The sequence below is a fragment of the Capsicum annuum genome, chromosome 11 (assembly GCF_002878395.1).
Source record: "Capsicum annuum cultivar UCD-10X-F1 chromosome 11, UCD10Xv1.1, whole genome shotgun sequence".
Classification (NCBI taxonomy): domain Eukaryota; kingdom Viridiplantae; phylum Streptophyta; class Magnoliopsida; order Solanales; family Solanaceae; genus Capsicum; species Capsicum annuum.
In genome coordinates, this window is record NC_061121.1 from 234,985,552 (window position 1) to 234,997,922 (window position 12,371).

Below are 12,371 nucleotides of genomic sequence, written 5' to 3' on the forward strand. Positions count from 1 at the left end.
CAAGAAATTGTTATCACCACTCAAATTCGTAACCTCTTAATCACGTAACAATAACTTTACGAAAAAAGTAGCTGTCATGTACCTTGATCACAATTTTGAATTCTCAACGAGAAATCACATCTTAATGACAATTTGGTGCATTAAACCACAACAATGTCCGAAGTTCGAGAAAGGATTGGATCATAACGATCTATTATATAAAACTTTGTCAAGCCGTTTTTACAAAAAATTATTGTCACCACTCAAATCCATAATCTCTTAATTACGTGAATACTTTATGAAAAAATAGTTATCATGTGCGCCTTGAAGTAACTAATACATTTGCAGCCTTGAAGTAACCGGTCACGAGTTTAAATTGTAAAATAATATTTATAAAATGTAAAATAATACTACATATAATAAAATAAAACATAACCTAGGTACTTTACTGCACCGATCTGCCACTCAAATTGAAACCTTCCATACATATACCTGATCCCCAAGCAAAATGTAGGTAGTAATTTACTGATTTACCCTCCAACAGACTATAAATATCTAATCTTCCTCCACACGCCTTTTCCATTCTGCCATTCTGGAGAGAGAATTAGTTAGAGAGAGAAAGCGTCGATTCGAAGCAGCTAGCAGAAAAGCCAAAAATGGTGAACTTCCTGTTATCAATCATGGCGGACCTCGAGAACCTCACCGACCTTCAACCACTAGGCGGTTGCAGTGATGATAACTTCCGTTATCACTTCAAGGTATTCGCCTGAAAACGCCGTAATTTTTAGTTATTGTATAGCATTTGAGTGTCTATGTCAGTTTTTGCTGAAGATTTGGTCGCATTGAGGTTGATAAAACGCCGTAATTTTCAGTTATTGTATAGCATTTGAGTGTTTATGTGAGTTTTAGGTGAAGATTTGGTCGAGTTGAGGTTGATTTTATAGTGAATAGCGCTTTCAGTGACTTTTATCAGCTCGATATTCATGTAGCTCACTGCGATTTCATGTTTGTGAGCTCCGTTTTATGATATTCAGGTATCTCAGTGCGATTTCATGTGAATTTCTTGTTTATGTGAGTTTTAGGTGATGATTTGGTTGAATTAGTGTTGATTTTATTGTCACTGTGATTTCATGTTGTGAGCTCCGTTTTTGTGATATTCAGGTCGCTCAGTGCGATTTTATGTGAATTTCGTGTTTATGTGAGTTTTAGGTGATGATTTGGTCGAATTAGTGTTGATTTTATAATGAATAGCGCTCGCAGTGAATTTTATCAGCTTGATATTCATGTCACTCACTGAGATTTCATGTTTGTGAGCTTTGTTTTTGTGGTTTTATGTGATTTTCAAATTTGAGTTATTGTATAGCATTTTCATGTTTATGTGATTTTTTGATGAAGATTTGGTGGAATTAGTGTTGATTTTATAGTGAATAAACACATGCGGTGGATTTTATCAGCTCATTAGGTGTTTTTAGATTGCAAATTTAGCTTCACGTTCTTCATTTTTGTGATTTTCTATGCTAAACTATCTGTTTTATTCCTCATCGACCTTCAGCCACAAGGCGGTTGCACCGAAGATAACTTCTGTTATCACTTCAAGGTATCCGCCTAAAAATGCCTTTTTCAGTAATTGTATGTATTTTTAGAGTGTTTATATGAGTTTTTGATGAAGATTTGGTCGAATTAGTGTTGATTTTATAGTGAACAAACACACGCAGTGGATTTTATCAGTTAGGTGTTTTTAGACTGCGATTTCAGCTTTGTGTTCATTTTCGTGATTTTCTATGCTGAAATATCTGTTTTATCACTTCAAGGCATCCTCTTAAACGCCTCTAATTTTCAGTTATTGTATAGCATTTTCATGTTTACGTGAGTTCTCGATGAAGGTTTGGTTGAATTAGTGTTGATTTTGTAGTGAATACACACAGAGAGTGAATTTTGTCAGCTCGATATTCAGGTCGTTCATTGCGATTTCATGTTTGTGAGCTTCTATTGCATTTCTATGCATCTTTTTATTGATGCCTGCCTATGTAGGTGTTGTGTATGGTTCTTCTGGCAGCTCATTCCAATTTCTTCTTCCTGTTCTACATTTTCATGGCTTTGTTTGTTTAACTATGTATTTATTTCATTCTTTTTAATTCTCACTTCAATATCCTTGTGTTCTGTGTATAGATTATTTTGAGGATTCTGGTTTCCACCTCAAATTTGTGATTAAACATACTTTGTACATTTAAACATACTTTGTATTATGTACTCTCGGTCTTATCAAGATAACTGATATGTGTGCCTCCATGGGTGCTTGTTTAGGGATTTTTCTAGTCTCATTTCAATTTCATCTCAAACTGTCAATCTTATCATACTTATGACTTAGCCTTGGTGGACGGAGTTACCTGGTACCTATTGCTGGTGGAAGGTGGCAGGTATCCGGTGGAATTATTCGAGGTACCCGCAAGCTGGCCGGACACCACAGTTATTAAAAAAAAAAAGATCATACCTATGACTTAGCTTTTCAGTTTTTTTGTCTATTTCTTGTGTTCATTGTATAAAATGCATGCTTAGGTTTGACCACTGTTGCAATTAATTAATATGCTACTATAGGTCTTTTGTTCGCGGCTCTTCTGGTAGCTCATTCCAGTTTGATCTTCTCGTTCTTCATTTTCTTGATTTCTCTTTGTGAAACTCTCTCTCACACACACGCACACACATATTAGGGTCTGAATTTGTGTCTATTTTGCTTATGTTCTGTATGAGGTGTCATTTTTTCCAAGTAAATATAATTATTCACAAATTGAGTTGGTTGCCCTGGTCTCAACAAGGCTTGGTCCAATTTCTGAAGCAATGAGCCAGTCGACTTCCCAATTGGCAAGTGGACTTCTGAAACCTAAGTTCCATGCATTTCCTTCTCTCAATTGAGCAATATTTGCTTTAGTTGTTGACGAGTCTTAATTGATCAGGAAGCTTTAATTTCAGTGGTAAATATCCCAGCTACGTGTTAACTGCAAAATTCCTATGAAACAAGTCCCCCAGCTTGAGATGTGTTTTTAAACACTTCAACAATTGGATATATTAACTGTGTACCATTGTGCCTTGGCCTTTGTCCATATTTTGGTTGGATACCCTTCTCCAAATAACTCATAAGAAGCTATTGCTTCATAGTTGAAGGTTTCTTATCCCAAGACAGCCGTCTTTTTTATCTTTTAAGGTCATTTCCACTGTATGAAAGTCTTATTTACTCTGTTGTATTTTATATGACAGTTTTCCATTTTTAGACCTTCCGAAATGTTACACCATCTCATGTGAACATTGTTTTAATTTATATGACATTTTTTCCATTTTAAAATGTTCCGAAGTGTTACACCATCTCATGCGAACCTTGTGTCATTTTTATTTTTAATGCATGTAGGTGATTTGCTGTCCTACATTTTAGGACCTTTTCACAGTCCATTAATCTATTTCTTTCTTCTTCAAATTGTGCAGCTGAAGTGTGGCAAGTGTGGCGAGATCACCCAAAAGGAGACTTATGTGAGCTTGGTCGAAACTGTTCCTCTTCCCATAGGCAAGGGCAACACCCACCTTATCCAGAAGGTGACCTATCTTCCTGTTTACTTATCTGTGTAGATATGCTCTTCTGCATCAGAGATATTTGTCCATGCACATCTGAGTTCATGTGTGTTAGTGTGTAGATGTGAAAACACAGACCTAGTTTACATTATGAATTTAACATCACTGAGACAGCATGAAATTTGAGGTGAGATAAGGAGTTAATTAGGATATTTTCAACAATTAGAAGGGTTAAGCCATCGTAAATACACCTGTTGCTGTTTCTTAGCTCTATTATGTTGAATAACTTCGATATCCTTGAAGTCTATTTTGAGCCTTAAATGTTACCTCCTTTTTCAATTTTTCTCCTTTTTGATGTCTTAATTGCTATTTTACAGCTCTTGATGCTGTTGTTTGACTTGATTGATTACTAAGTCTTTTATGACTTTTGCTTCCAGTGTAAGTTCTGTTGCAGGGATGGTACAGTAACCATGATCACTGGCCGCGGCCGTCCTCTGACTCACGAGGATAGTGAAGCTAAAAAGTCTGCACCTTTGATGTTATTTGAGTGCAGGGGTTATGAGCCTCTGGATTTTGTTTTCCGAGGAGAATGGCAAGCTGTATCTGTAAGCTCTTCCTTGCTTTCTGCTTTGGTATTTTCTTAAAATTGAAGAAGATATTTGTCATTAAAAAATTGTCAAAATATTAATTTAGGCATAAAATTTCTGTGCCCTATTAATTCTCCATGTGTTTCTGATTTGCATGTTGGGATTCTTTGAATATATTTCTAGTTCATTAAACGAGGTCATGTATCTCCTAATTAACTTATACATTCTGCTTATACATTTTAGAGGTAGCAAAATTAGCTGCCCAAGTTTGTGCTGATTATTGGCCTGCCCATTTATTAGCTCAGCCCACCAAAGTTTGGGCTGATGTTTAGGCCAAATTGACCCATGAGTAATCTTGTTAAATTTTTTAAGAAGAAAACTTTTTTTATTTGATATGTTGTATGTAGTCATAATAAAGAACAACAATAATTTTATTAGGCACTAAAAAACTATAAAAGAACGATTAAAGCTTAGTGAGAAGTGTTTGAGTTGGGTTGTGACCCACTTTTTTAGCCCATTTAGTCCAGTTCATTTCAGCTCAGTATAACTGGATTGTGGTGCTTATGAAGTTGTTGATTGCTTAATTGGGGCCAGCTTCTCATGTTGATTGATAGACTTTTATATAAAAAGGAGGTTTACCTCCATGCTTCATCTTTGCGAAGCATCTGAAGATCACCAGTGGAGCCACTGGATATGTCCTGTTCTTTAGGTTAACTTGTAATGTTTCTTTGTCCAGAATGCATTAGGCCTAATACTAGAAGCTTGTTTCTTCTTGATACCCTCACCCCAAAAGTATTTTATGGTGACTGAAGCACAGCAATAGGCACAGTCGGTTAACCCTCAGTAAGGTTTACGCTAGTTACACTTCTTCCTGTTCTGCAGTTGACAAGAAAACTAAACCTGTTGTAGTGCTGTTAATACTCGCTTACATTGACTATCTCATGAACATAAATATTATGGTCTGTCTTTGGACTTACTCCCTTTGAATTATTATATAGGGGTATAAAACTGTGTGGTTTTGGTCAGGTAACATACAAAATGATTAGGAGACATTCCATTTTTCCGAATTGATTCCTCTGTGGCATGTGTAACAACTTTTGGTTGCTGAAGAGACTTGCAGTTCTTTGGTTCTATGTCCAATTCTTAGGTTTTTTCTGTTGTGGAAGATGTCGAGCCAGTTCTAATTTGATTCACTTAATGCAGCTTGATGGAACAAAATTTACAGGCATTGATTTGTCCGGAGGAGAAGAGTATGTTGATTATGATGAGAAGGGGGGGTATCCAGTTATGATTTCCAACCCTCGTGCTGCTTTTCATGTAGTGAAGTAGATCCCCCGTTGCTTGCTCTATTGTGTGTTGCTGGTACATAAAACTCTGTTGCACTGTCGATCTGTTAGTTGCTAACTGCTGGAGATGAATGGGTGTTAGTTCTCAATGTAAAGTGTTAATTCTCAATGTACATTGACACGAACTACTTGCGTGGGTTTAGATGACCTGTTTCATGGAAACAACCATTATTGTTGATGACAATATTATCTTCTGGGCTACTTGAGAATTAACTCCTCTTAGAAATTTAATATGAAAGCTGGTAAAACTTTTCGAAAGGGTCTATAGTTTTTTTTTTTTTTTTTTCCCACTATGCTGTCTAATTGATTTTACTTCTCTCTTCACCAACTGGTGTGTGGAATGCTTGATTGAGTTCCTTGTACATCGTTTGATATGCTCACCCAACACGCTGCCTCCTTGCCTTATATTTTTGGGACAGCAAATATACAAGTGTGTGGAAAGGTGAGATGACATTTTGAGCCCACATCAAAACGTGAGAAGCATGTTGAGGTCACCTGGCTATCCCAACCTTTACAATGAGTATTCTATCCTGAAAAAATTACACCTTTGATTGATGATTCTAGTTAAATGAACTGCTTATTCACTTTGTAAACAACTTTTGCCCCCATATTGGTACGTGTTGAATGAAGTGAATCCGACTTGGTTCTGCAAATGAATTGCAGCATCATTTTGTTAGCTTAACCTCACTAACGCAAATAAAGAGTATAGGTGTGTGCAGGAAAAAGTCATAGCGGCTCCTACTGTGAAACGTGAAAATGGGGAAGTCCCCAGATTTAACGACGGAGACTAAACATACCAAACTCTTATCAATTATTTTCAAAGTCCGTTGTGTTCAATTGGTTTTCTGTTTTTCATAAAAGGAATAAGAACTGAGTATACAGAAGTTAATACTGCACAAACAAAACGAATCCTCCATCTTAGAATCCACTACGTGGCCTCAGTACAGCACGAGAGCTTGCCTTATCCATATATGCTTGAGATCCCGATTAGGATTTTCTGGATTTTTTGTCTTGGAAAGTCCAATAAAGTCGAGCACTGGCAGGTTCCCTTTTCGGGATGCAATGGATGAGTTAACGTTCCATCTACATGGCATAGAGGTGGCAATTCTGCTCGTCAAGTGCTCATATGGAAAGTGTTACTGTTACATGTCCAAGTTAGCGTTCTGGACGGTCCATGTGCTAGCTCATTTTCAAATCTGAGCACCCAGCGATGCTCGTGCTCGTGCTGTTTCTTGTCTATTTACATTTCGAGGTACTTGCATGGAATCATGAATCCTGATTGATGTGAGAAAAGAGTTAACATAGGCTTCCCAATTGATAAAAACAAGTGACAAGAAGAAACTTATTTTCATGCATAATCCAACAGTACAATAACAAACATTTCTCATTTGCATTGCTTGTTACTAAAATAGAGGTTACTAATGGTAGATGAAGATTCATTTCTTATGTCCAAGTCTTACCTAGACATTGAACAGATGGTCTTTTCTTTTTCTCTCATATGCATTAAGGCAGAAATAGCGAACGGAAGAAGCGTAAGCAAATGTCAAGGCCTGAGTACTCACAATAACACACCAAAAACACAGTGCTAGACGAATGCATTAGCAGAAAGATTCTTCTTTTTTATTTTTTGATGCACTTATAGGTTAAAGACAACGACAACAACATACCCACAAGTGAGGTCTGGGGAGGGTAGAGTTTACGCAGACCTTACCACTACCTCATGGGCGTGGAGGTAGACCCTCGGCTCAAGTGCAGCAAAATCCAGGTACAAAGAAGAAGGAAACATTGAAGAAAATATAGCAAAGAATTAGGAAACAGCGCAAGTGTACAAGAGAGAAACAAGAACAACAACAAACTAGTGCGATAATCGAAGCACAATAACCAACAGACTATTTACATGGCTGCATGAGTTCTGACCTTGATTGTAAAGCTGCTTGGCTTTTCGTCCACTTGTACCAATCGTCTTTTCACTTGCAAAAGCTTCTTTCACTAATTAACCGAAAACGGAACGGAACCAACTGCATGCAGAAGAAATATTGAAAGTAAGAGAAAACCAAGTTTAAGCAAGATAACAATAAGAAGCTAAAAATATATACTATGCTCTTACACCTTTTCCAAACTCCAGTACTTAACCTAAGTTGCACGGATTCTTCACTTTCAATGCTGCACACGTGTCGGATTCTTCAAAGATACACTATTTTTGGCGAATCCGAAATGCACCCATTGACATTTTTGACGAGTCCGAGCAACATAGTATTCAACAAGGACTGGTTTTACTTTCCCAACCTAAAATTTGCTACGCGCTCCAAATGAGTTTCGCTGATGAAGTGAAGTCCTTAGCAAGCTCAGTCGTAATGTGACTTGTATTTCTCAATCTGTTTCTCAAGCAGTACAAGATACTCGGATATTCCGACTATAGATATCAGATTCAACGATAGCCGATCATAATCAGAACAGTTGGAAATACGTCGTTAAGATGGTTTCTTAATCAGACAAGGGCTCCCGGACCATAAGATCTATTTTCTGTTGAAGGAATTCAAGTACATCCTCTCTTTCTTCCTTGAGAAGTAGTTTCCTTAATTTTTCAAATGTCATCCTACCAGGGCGCATTCCTTTCTCTATCATCTCTTCCATCAACACACAGGCACCAGAGACATCAGCGTCGTCGCACAGTCCATTGATAAGTGCAGAAAAAGTATGCATGCTTGGAACAAATTGCTTAAGTTTCATATATTTCCATACTTTACGGGCCATATTCATCTCATTCCTCCCACAAAACATCTTTATCATCATAGTATACGTGTCTGCATCAGGATCACAAATTTTGAGCATCTTGCGGAAAACCTTAAAAGCGTTATCAGTTTCACCTCGAGCAATCAAGCCACTCAGAAGAATATTGCAGGTTCTTGCATTGGGAGTCACCCCTTTGAATTGCATGTCGTTCAGAACTCTATAGGTGTTTTGAAACTTATTCACCTTACAGAAAGCACTAATTAGTGAGTTATATACGGCTACATCAGCCTCAACTCCATTTTTTTCCATTTCGAGGAATGTATCTATCGCATCTTCAATCCGGTTTTCTAACCCATATGTATGGACTAAAACACTATAAATAAAGGATGTCGGCTTGCAACCGTTGAAATCCATCTCCTTGACAATTTCAACAGCTTCATCAACCCTGCAAGCCTTGCAAAGGATGTCAACCATGATCCCGTAAGTCACAATGTCGGGATTACAGCCCACCTCAATCATTTCCCTGTAAACCTCCCTTGCCTTAGGTAGATTGGGAGCCCTTCCCCACCCCTCGATCAATATGCTATACGTTTTTGAATCAGGAGTAAACTCATTCTTCTTACTATCGAAAATCTCCTGAGCTTTTCCCACATTCTTCGATTTGCATAGAGCACTCAATAAGCCGTTAAAAGCGGCTAAATTTGGGGGCACATCGAACTTGTTCATGATATTGAAAGTGTATACAGTCTCCTCTACCTTTTGAGCCCTAGCATATTTTCTCATGATTATGCAAAATGTCTCGATATTAAGCATTCCCTTGGTTTTCATCTCGTTAACAAGATCCCACATCATTTGATATTGCCTTATCTTGGCAAGAGATCCAATCATGGAGTGGTAGGTTCTAGTGCTATGCTCATAATTATGTTGCTTACCAGCCCATTCAAAGAAACGATACGCAACCATTCCAGCATTCTCAAATCTCTTAAGGACATCCTCAACCATCTCCGGTGAAATCCTAATCCCGCTTTGGTCGAGCACTGTGTCAAGGCCCAATTTTTTGCAAGACATCATAATTTTACAAAGTCTTGTCAGTGGATCGAGTTTAGCTTCCATTGTTTCTTTAGAACTATACATTCGGGTAAAAATCACTGTTCTACCACACAATTTCTGATGAAGCTGTCTTAGCATTGTCCTCTCCGAAGAAAGCTAAAAATCTTGTAAATTACCTGGAAAAGTTTTTTAAAAAAAACATGGAGTTAACGATCCATTCTTTTGGGTTATTGATATTTCAAAGTGGAACATTATTCCATTTTCAGATTTGAGGCAATGCAATCAAGTGAATGATCTTCATACATACCTAGAGAAGACGAACTGAATTTCAATTTTTTACAACTCAAATATGGCAATGGACAGTGGCAAACACCAAAATCTGAAAACCTTTTTTATTCTCATTCGGCACAACAGTTGAAGGAATACTTGCATACGCTAGACATACAGGTGGAAGTGAGTGAGATACCACCACTAATTATAAGGTCAATAAGTTTATGTGATTCATACGAAGTTTCTTACATTTATATGCAATTAACCTATCATACTTCCAACACATAATGAGTAAGTTGAACAGTAATCCATGCTCGAACATTATCATACAGTTTCAACGTCATAAAATGCTTGGATGCCTAGTCAAAAACCTCACCAAAAATTCAATAACTTGGACCGTCTAGCTAATCATTTTCGACATGTGAATTCCAAACAATGCATTGAAACAACAAAATTGCTCTATCCCAGTTCCCTAAAGCATCTAAGCCTTTAAAAATAGGCTTTCAAAAGACTCCTCGAATCAAATTCAAGCAAATCAAATTTCATAGAATCAAATAATCCAATCAATCATTAGCTTACAATTGATTTTGCCAGAGAAAGAGGGATAGGAGTTGAGAAAATGATCACAATGGTCCTTAACATATGCGGTTATACTATTTTGGTCCTTGCTATATACCGATTAACAGAAATAGTCCTTAATGCACGGAATAAGTGGATACTTTTATTCCTAAATCTTAAACAGATCTCCTAAAAAATCCGTTCAACTTAACAACATCCGTGCAGCACCAAAAAGGAACAATCAACCCAGCAAAGCAAACAACACTATATCAGCAACAAAAATAACAGTTTTCAGCATTAGAAATAACATTTTGCAACTATGAGATAGCAAATAACATGACCTTGATCACATCAAAATCGACATCTTGCTATAAGAATAACCATTTCAGGTATCTTCACAATTGGAATATTAGAATGTATCCTATTGTGCATTCATTAAATCTACTTATCGACAACACCCACCATAAAACAAAATCCCCAAATTATCACTTATTACTTAAGCAGTTAAGATGAACAAACATCAAAAATCCTTTTAAAGTTATCATATTTCCTGTCTGATTCCAATATTAATATTCTCCACACAGTTACAACACACTGATTATCCAAATTGGTTGCTCTGATATTGTAAACATATTCTGCCGTTAAAGGGTAGCCAATGCACTAAAGTTCCCGGTATGCACAGGGCCCGGGGAAAGGCTTGACCACAAGGGTCTATTGTACGCAACCTTACCTTGCATTTCTATAAGAGGTTATTTCCGACGCTTGAACCCGTGACCTCCTGGTCACAAGGAGGCAACTCCCCCACCCCACCCCACCCCCACCCCAACAAAAAACATTAAAGTTCAATTCTTTTCAACAGGAATACTCTTTTCCTCTTCTTATTTTCCATCTTTTCTTTTCTCCTTGTGCTCAAAATCAATACTTTGACACAAGAATACCACTGCCTATAGCAAACACAACTTTCCATTTCCCATTTATAATACTATATATTCTTTTGCACTTTCCATTTTCTTGCTATCTTTTACAAATACACAATAGCAGCAAAATAGTCAGACCATTTTTCTACTGTCAACCCCCCCCCCCCCCCCCCCCAAAAAAAAAAACAAGCTCAACTCCATTCAAAAACAACACCCATTTCCTCCCTATGCTCAAAATCAAAACTTTACCACAAGAATACCATTCCCTACAGCAAAAACACACACCAAATCCCATTTGTGGTAACTCTGTCGAAAAAATCTTTACATTTTTAACCACTTCATGAAAATTCGAGCTGAAAAGAAACAAACTTTACAAATTTACACAGCAGTAATAATTAGTTAATAAGAGATTTTGATAAGTACAATTAAGAACAAAAACGGACCTTCAAATCTTGCGAGCCTTTTTGTGTAAGTAGGTTTCTTGATAGGAGTTGGATGGAGGAAAGATTAAAAGTAGGAGTTAATTAAAGTAGAAAATGGAAACAATTAAGATTTTGGGCTATTCTAAGTAGCCTTTTGGTGATAGTAAATTTTTACTTTCTTCGAAAAATTATTTGAAAAAGGTGAAAAATCACAATGTTTGGCATTAAAATTTCAAATACAATTTAGAATTGTATTTTGAAAAAGTGAAAACAGTAAAAAATTATTTTCACTCTTATCTTTCTCACAAAATTTTAAAAAATAGCTTTAATTTAACTGGGCATGAAATGGGCCAAAAATCAACAGAGGCGTGTCAGGAAGGCTGGAGAGTGGCCTAGTGTGGTTTGTTTGGATGGGCAGGGCCATTCGGGTGGTCAAATGGGCGAACCGGTGCAAACGGACATTTTCGAGCCAAATCAGTGTGCTATAGCCCACGGTTTCAGGGTGTGCCCGAGGTCCGAGCGTGAAATGGGCCAAAAATCCATCGAGGCGTGTCAGGGAGGCTGGGGAGAAGCCTATTGTAGTCTGTTTGGGTGGGGCGGAGCCATTTGGGTGGTCAAACGGGCGAAACGATGCAAATGAGGCATTTTAAGGCTAAATAGATGTGGAATAGCCTATAGTTCCGGGGGTGTGTCCGGGGTCCGGGAGTGAAATTGGCCAAAAATCGACCGAGGCATGCTAGAGAGGTTGGGGAGTAGCCTAATGTAGTCTGTTTGGGTGTGCGGGGCCATTTGGGTGGTCAAACGAGTGAAACGGTGTAAATGGGGAATTTTCGGGCTGAATCGGTGCGTTATACCCCACGGTTTTGAGGGTGGGCTCGGGGTTCGAGCGTGAAATGGGCCAAAAATCGACCGAGGAGTGCCAGGGAGGCTAGGGAGCAGTCCAGTGTTGTC

The 12,371-nt window shown here is 37.7% G+C and overlaps 2 protein-coding genes across 4 annotated transcripts; one reads left to right on the top strand and one right to left on the bottom strand.

The window, feature by feature from the left end:
- Nucleotides 1-500: 500 nt before the first annotated feature.
- Nucleotides 501-5,728, top strand: LOC107871013 (CXXC motif containing zinc binding protein). 2 transcript variants are annotated; one of them, XM_047400054.1, is made up of 5 exons: nt 543-737; nt 1,532-1,576; nt 3,454-3,561; nt 3,975-4,142; nt 5,328-5,728. In XM_047400054.1, the coding sequence occupies exons 1-5, from the start codon at nt 636-638 to the stop codon at nt 5,451-5,453; spliced, it is 549 nt and encodes a 182-aa protein (XP_047256010.1). In that variant the 5' UTR covers nt 543-635; the 3' UTR covers nt 5,454-5,728. The 2 variants fall into 2 exon arrangements, with proteins under 2 accessions (XP_016573252.2, XP_047256010.1); XM_016717766.2 differs by lacking the exon at nt 1,532-1,576 and having other exon boundaries at nt 501-737.
- A 175-nt stretch (nt 5,729-5,903) lies between these two features.
- On the bottom strand, nt 5,904-11,591 carry LOC107871012 (pentatricopeptide repeat-containing protein At1g77360, mitochondrial). Of its 2 annotated transcripts, none has more exons than XM_016717765.2 (4): nt 11,442-11,591; nt 7,580-9,429; nt 7,388-7,488; nt 5,904-6,116 (listed from the first exon to the last, which is right to left on the bottom strand). In XM_016717765.2, exon 2 carries the CDS (start codon nt 9,389-9,391, stop codon nt 7,955-7,957), a length of 1,437 nt encoding a protein of 478 aa, XP_016573251.1. In that variant the 5' UTR covers nt 9,392-9,429; nt 11,442-11,591; the 3' UTR covers nt 5,904-6,116; nt 7,388-7,488; nt 7,580-7,954. The 2 variants fall into 2 exon arrangements, with proteins under 2 accessions (XP_016573251.1, XP_016573250.1); XM_016717764.2 differs by lacking the exon at nt 5,904-6,116 and adding an exon at nt 6,263-6,745.
- Between the last annotated feature and the right edge of the window lie 780 nt (nt 11,592-12,371).

What these genes read in the sequence shown, in the direction of transcription:
- LOC107871013 (XM_047400054.1), top strand. Translation starts at nt 636, where the DNA reads ATGGTGAACTTCCTGTTATCAATCATGGCGGACCTCGAGAACCTCACC. An exon ending in ACTTCCGTTATCACTTCAAG is followed by an intron (nt 738 to 1,531) that starts GTATTCGCCTGA and finishes ATCGACCTTCAG; the next exon opens with CCACAAGGCGGTTGCACCGA. An exon ending in ACACCCACCTTATCCAGAAG is followed by an intron (nt 3,562 to 3,974) that starts GTGACCTATCTT and finishes TTTTGCTTCCAG; the next exon opens with TGTAAGTTCTGTTGCAGGGA.
- LOC107871012 (XM_016717765.2), bottom strand. Translation starts at nt 9,391, where the DNA reads ATGCTAAGACAGCTTCATCAGAAATTGTGTGGTAGAACAGTGATTTTT.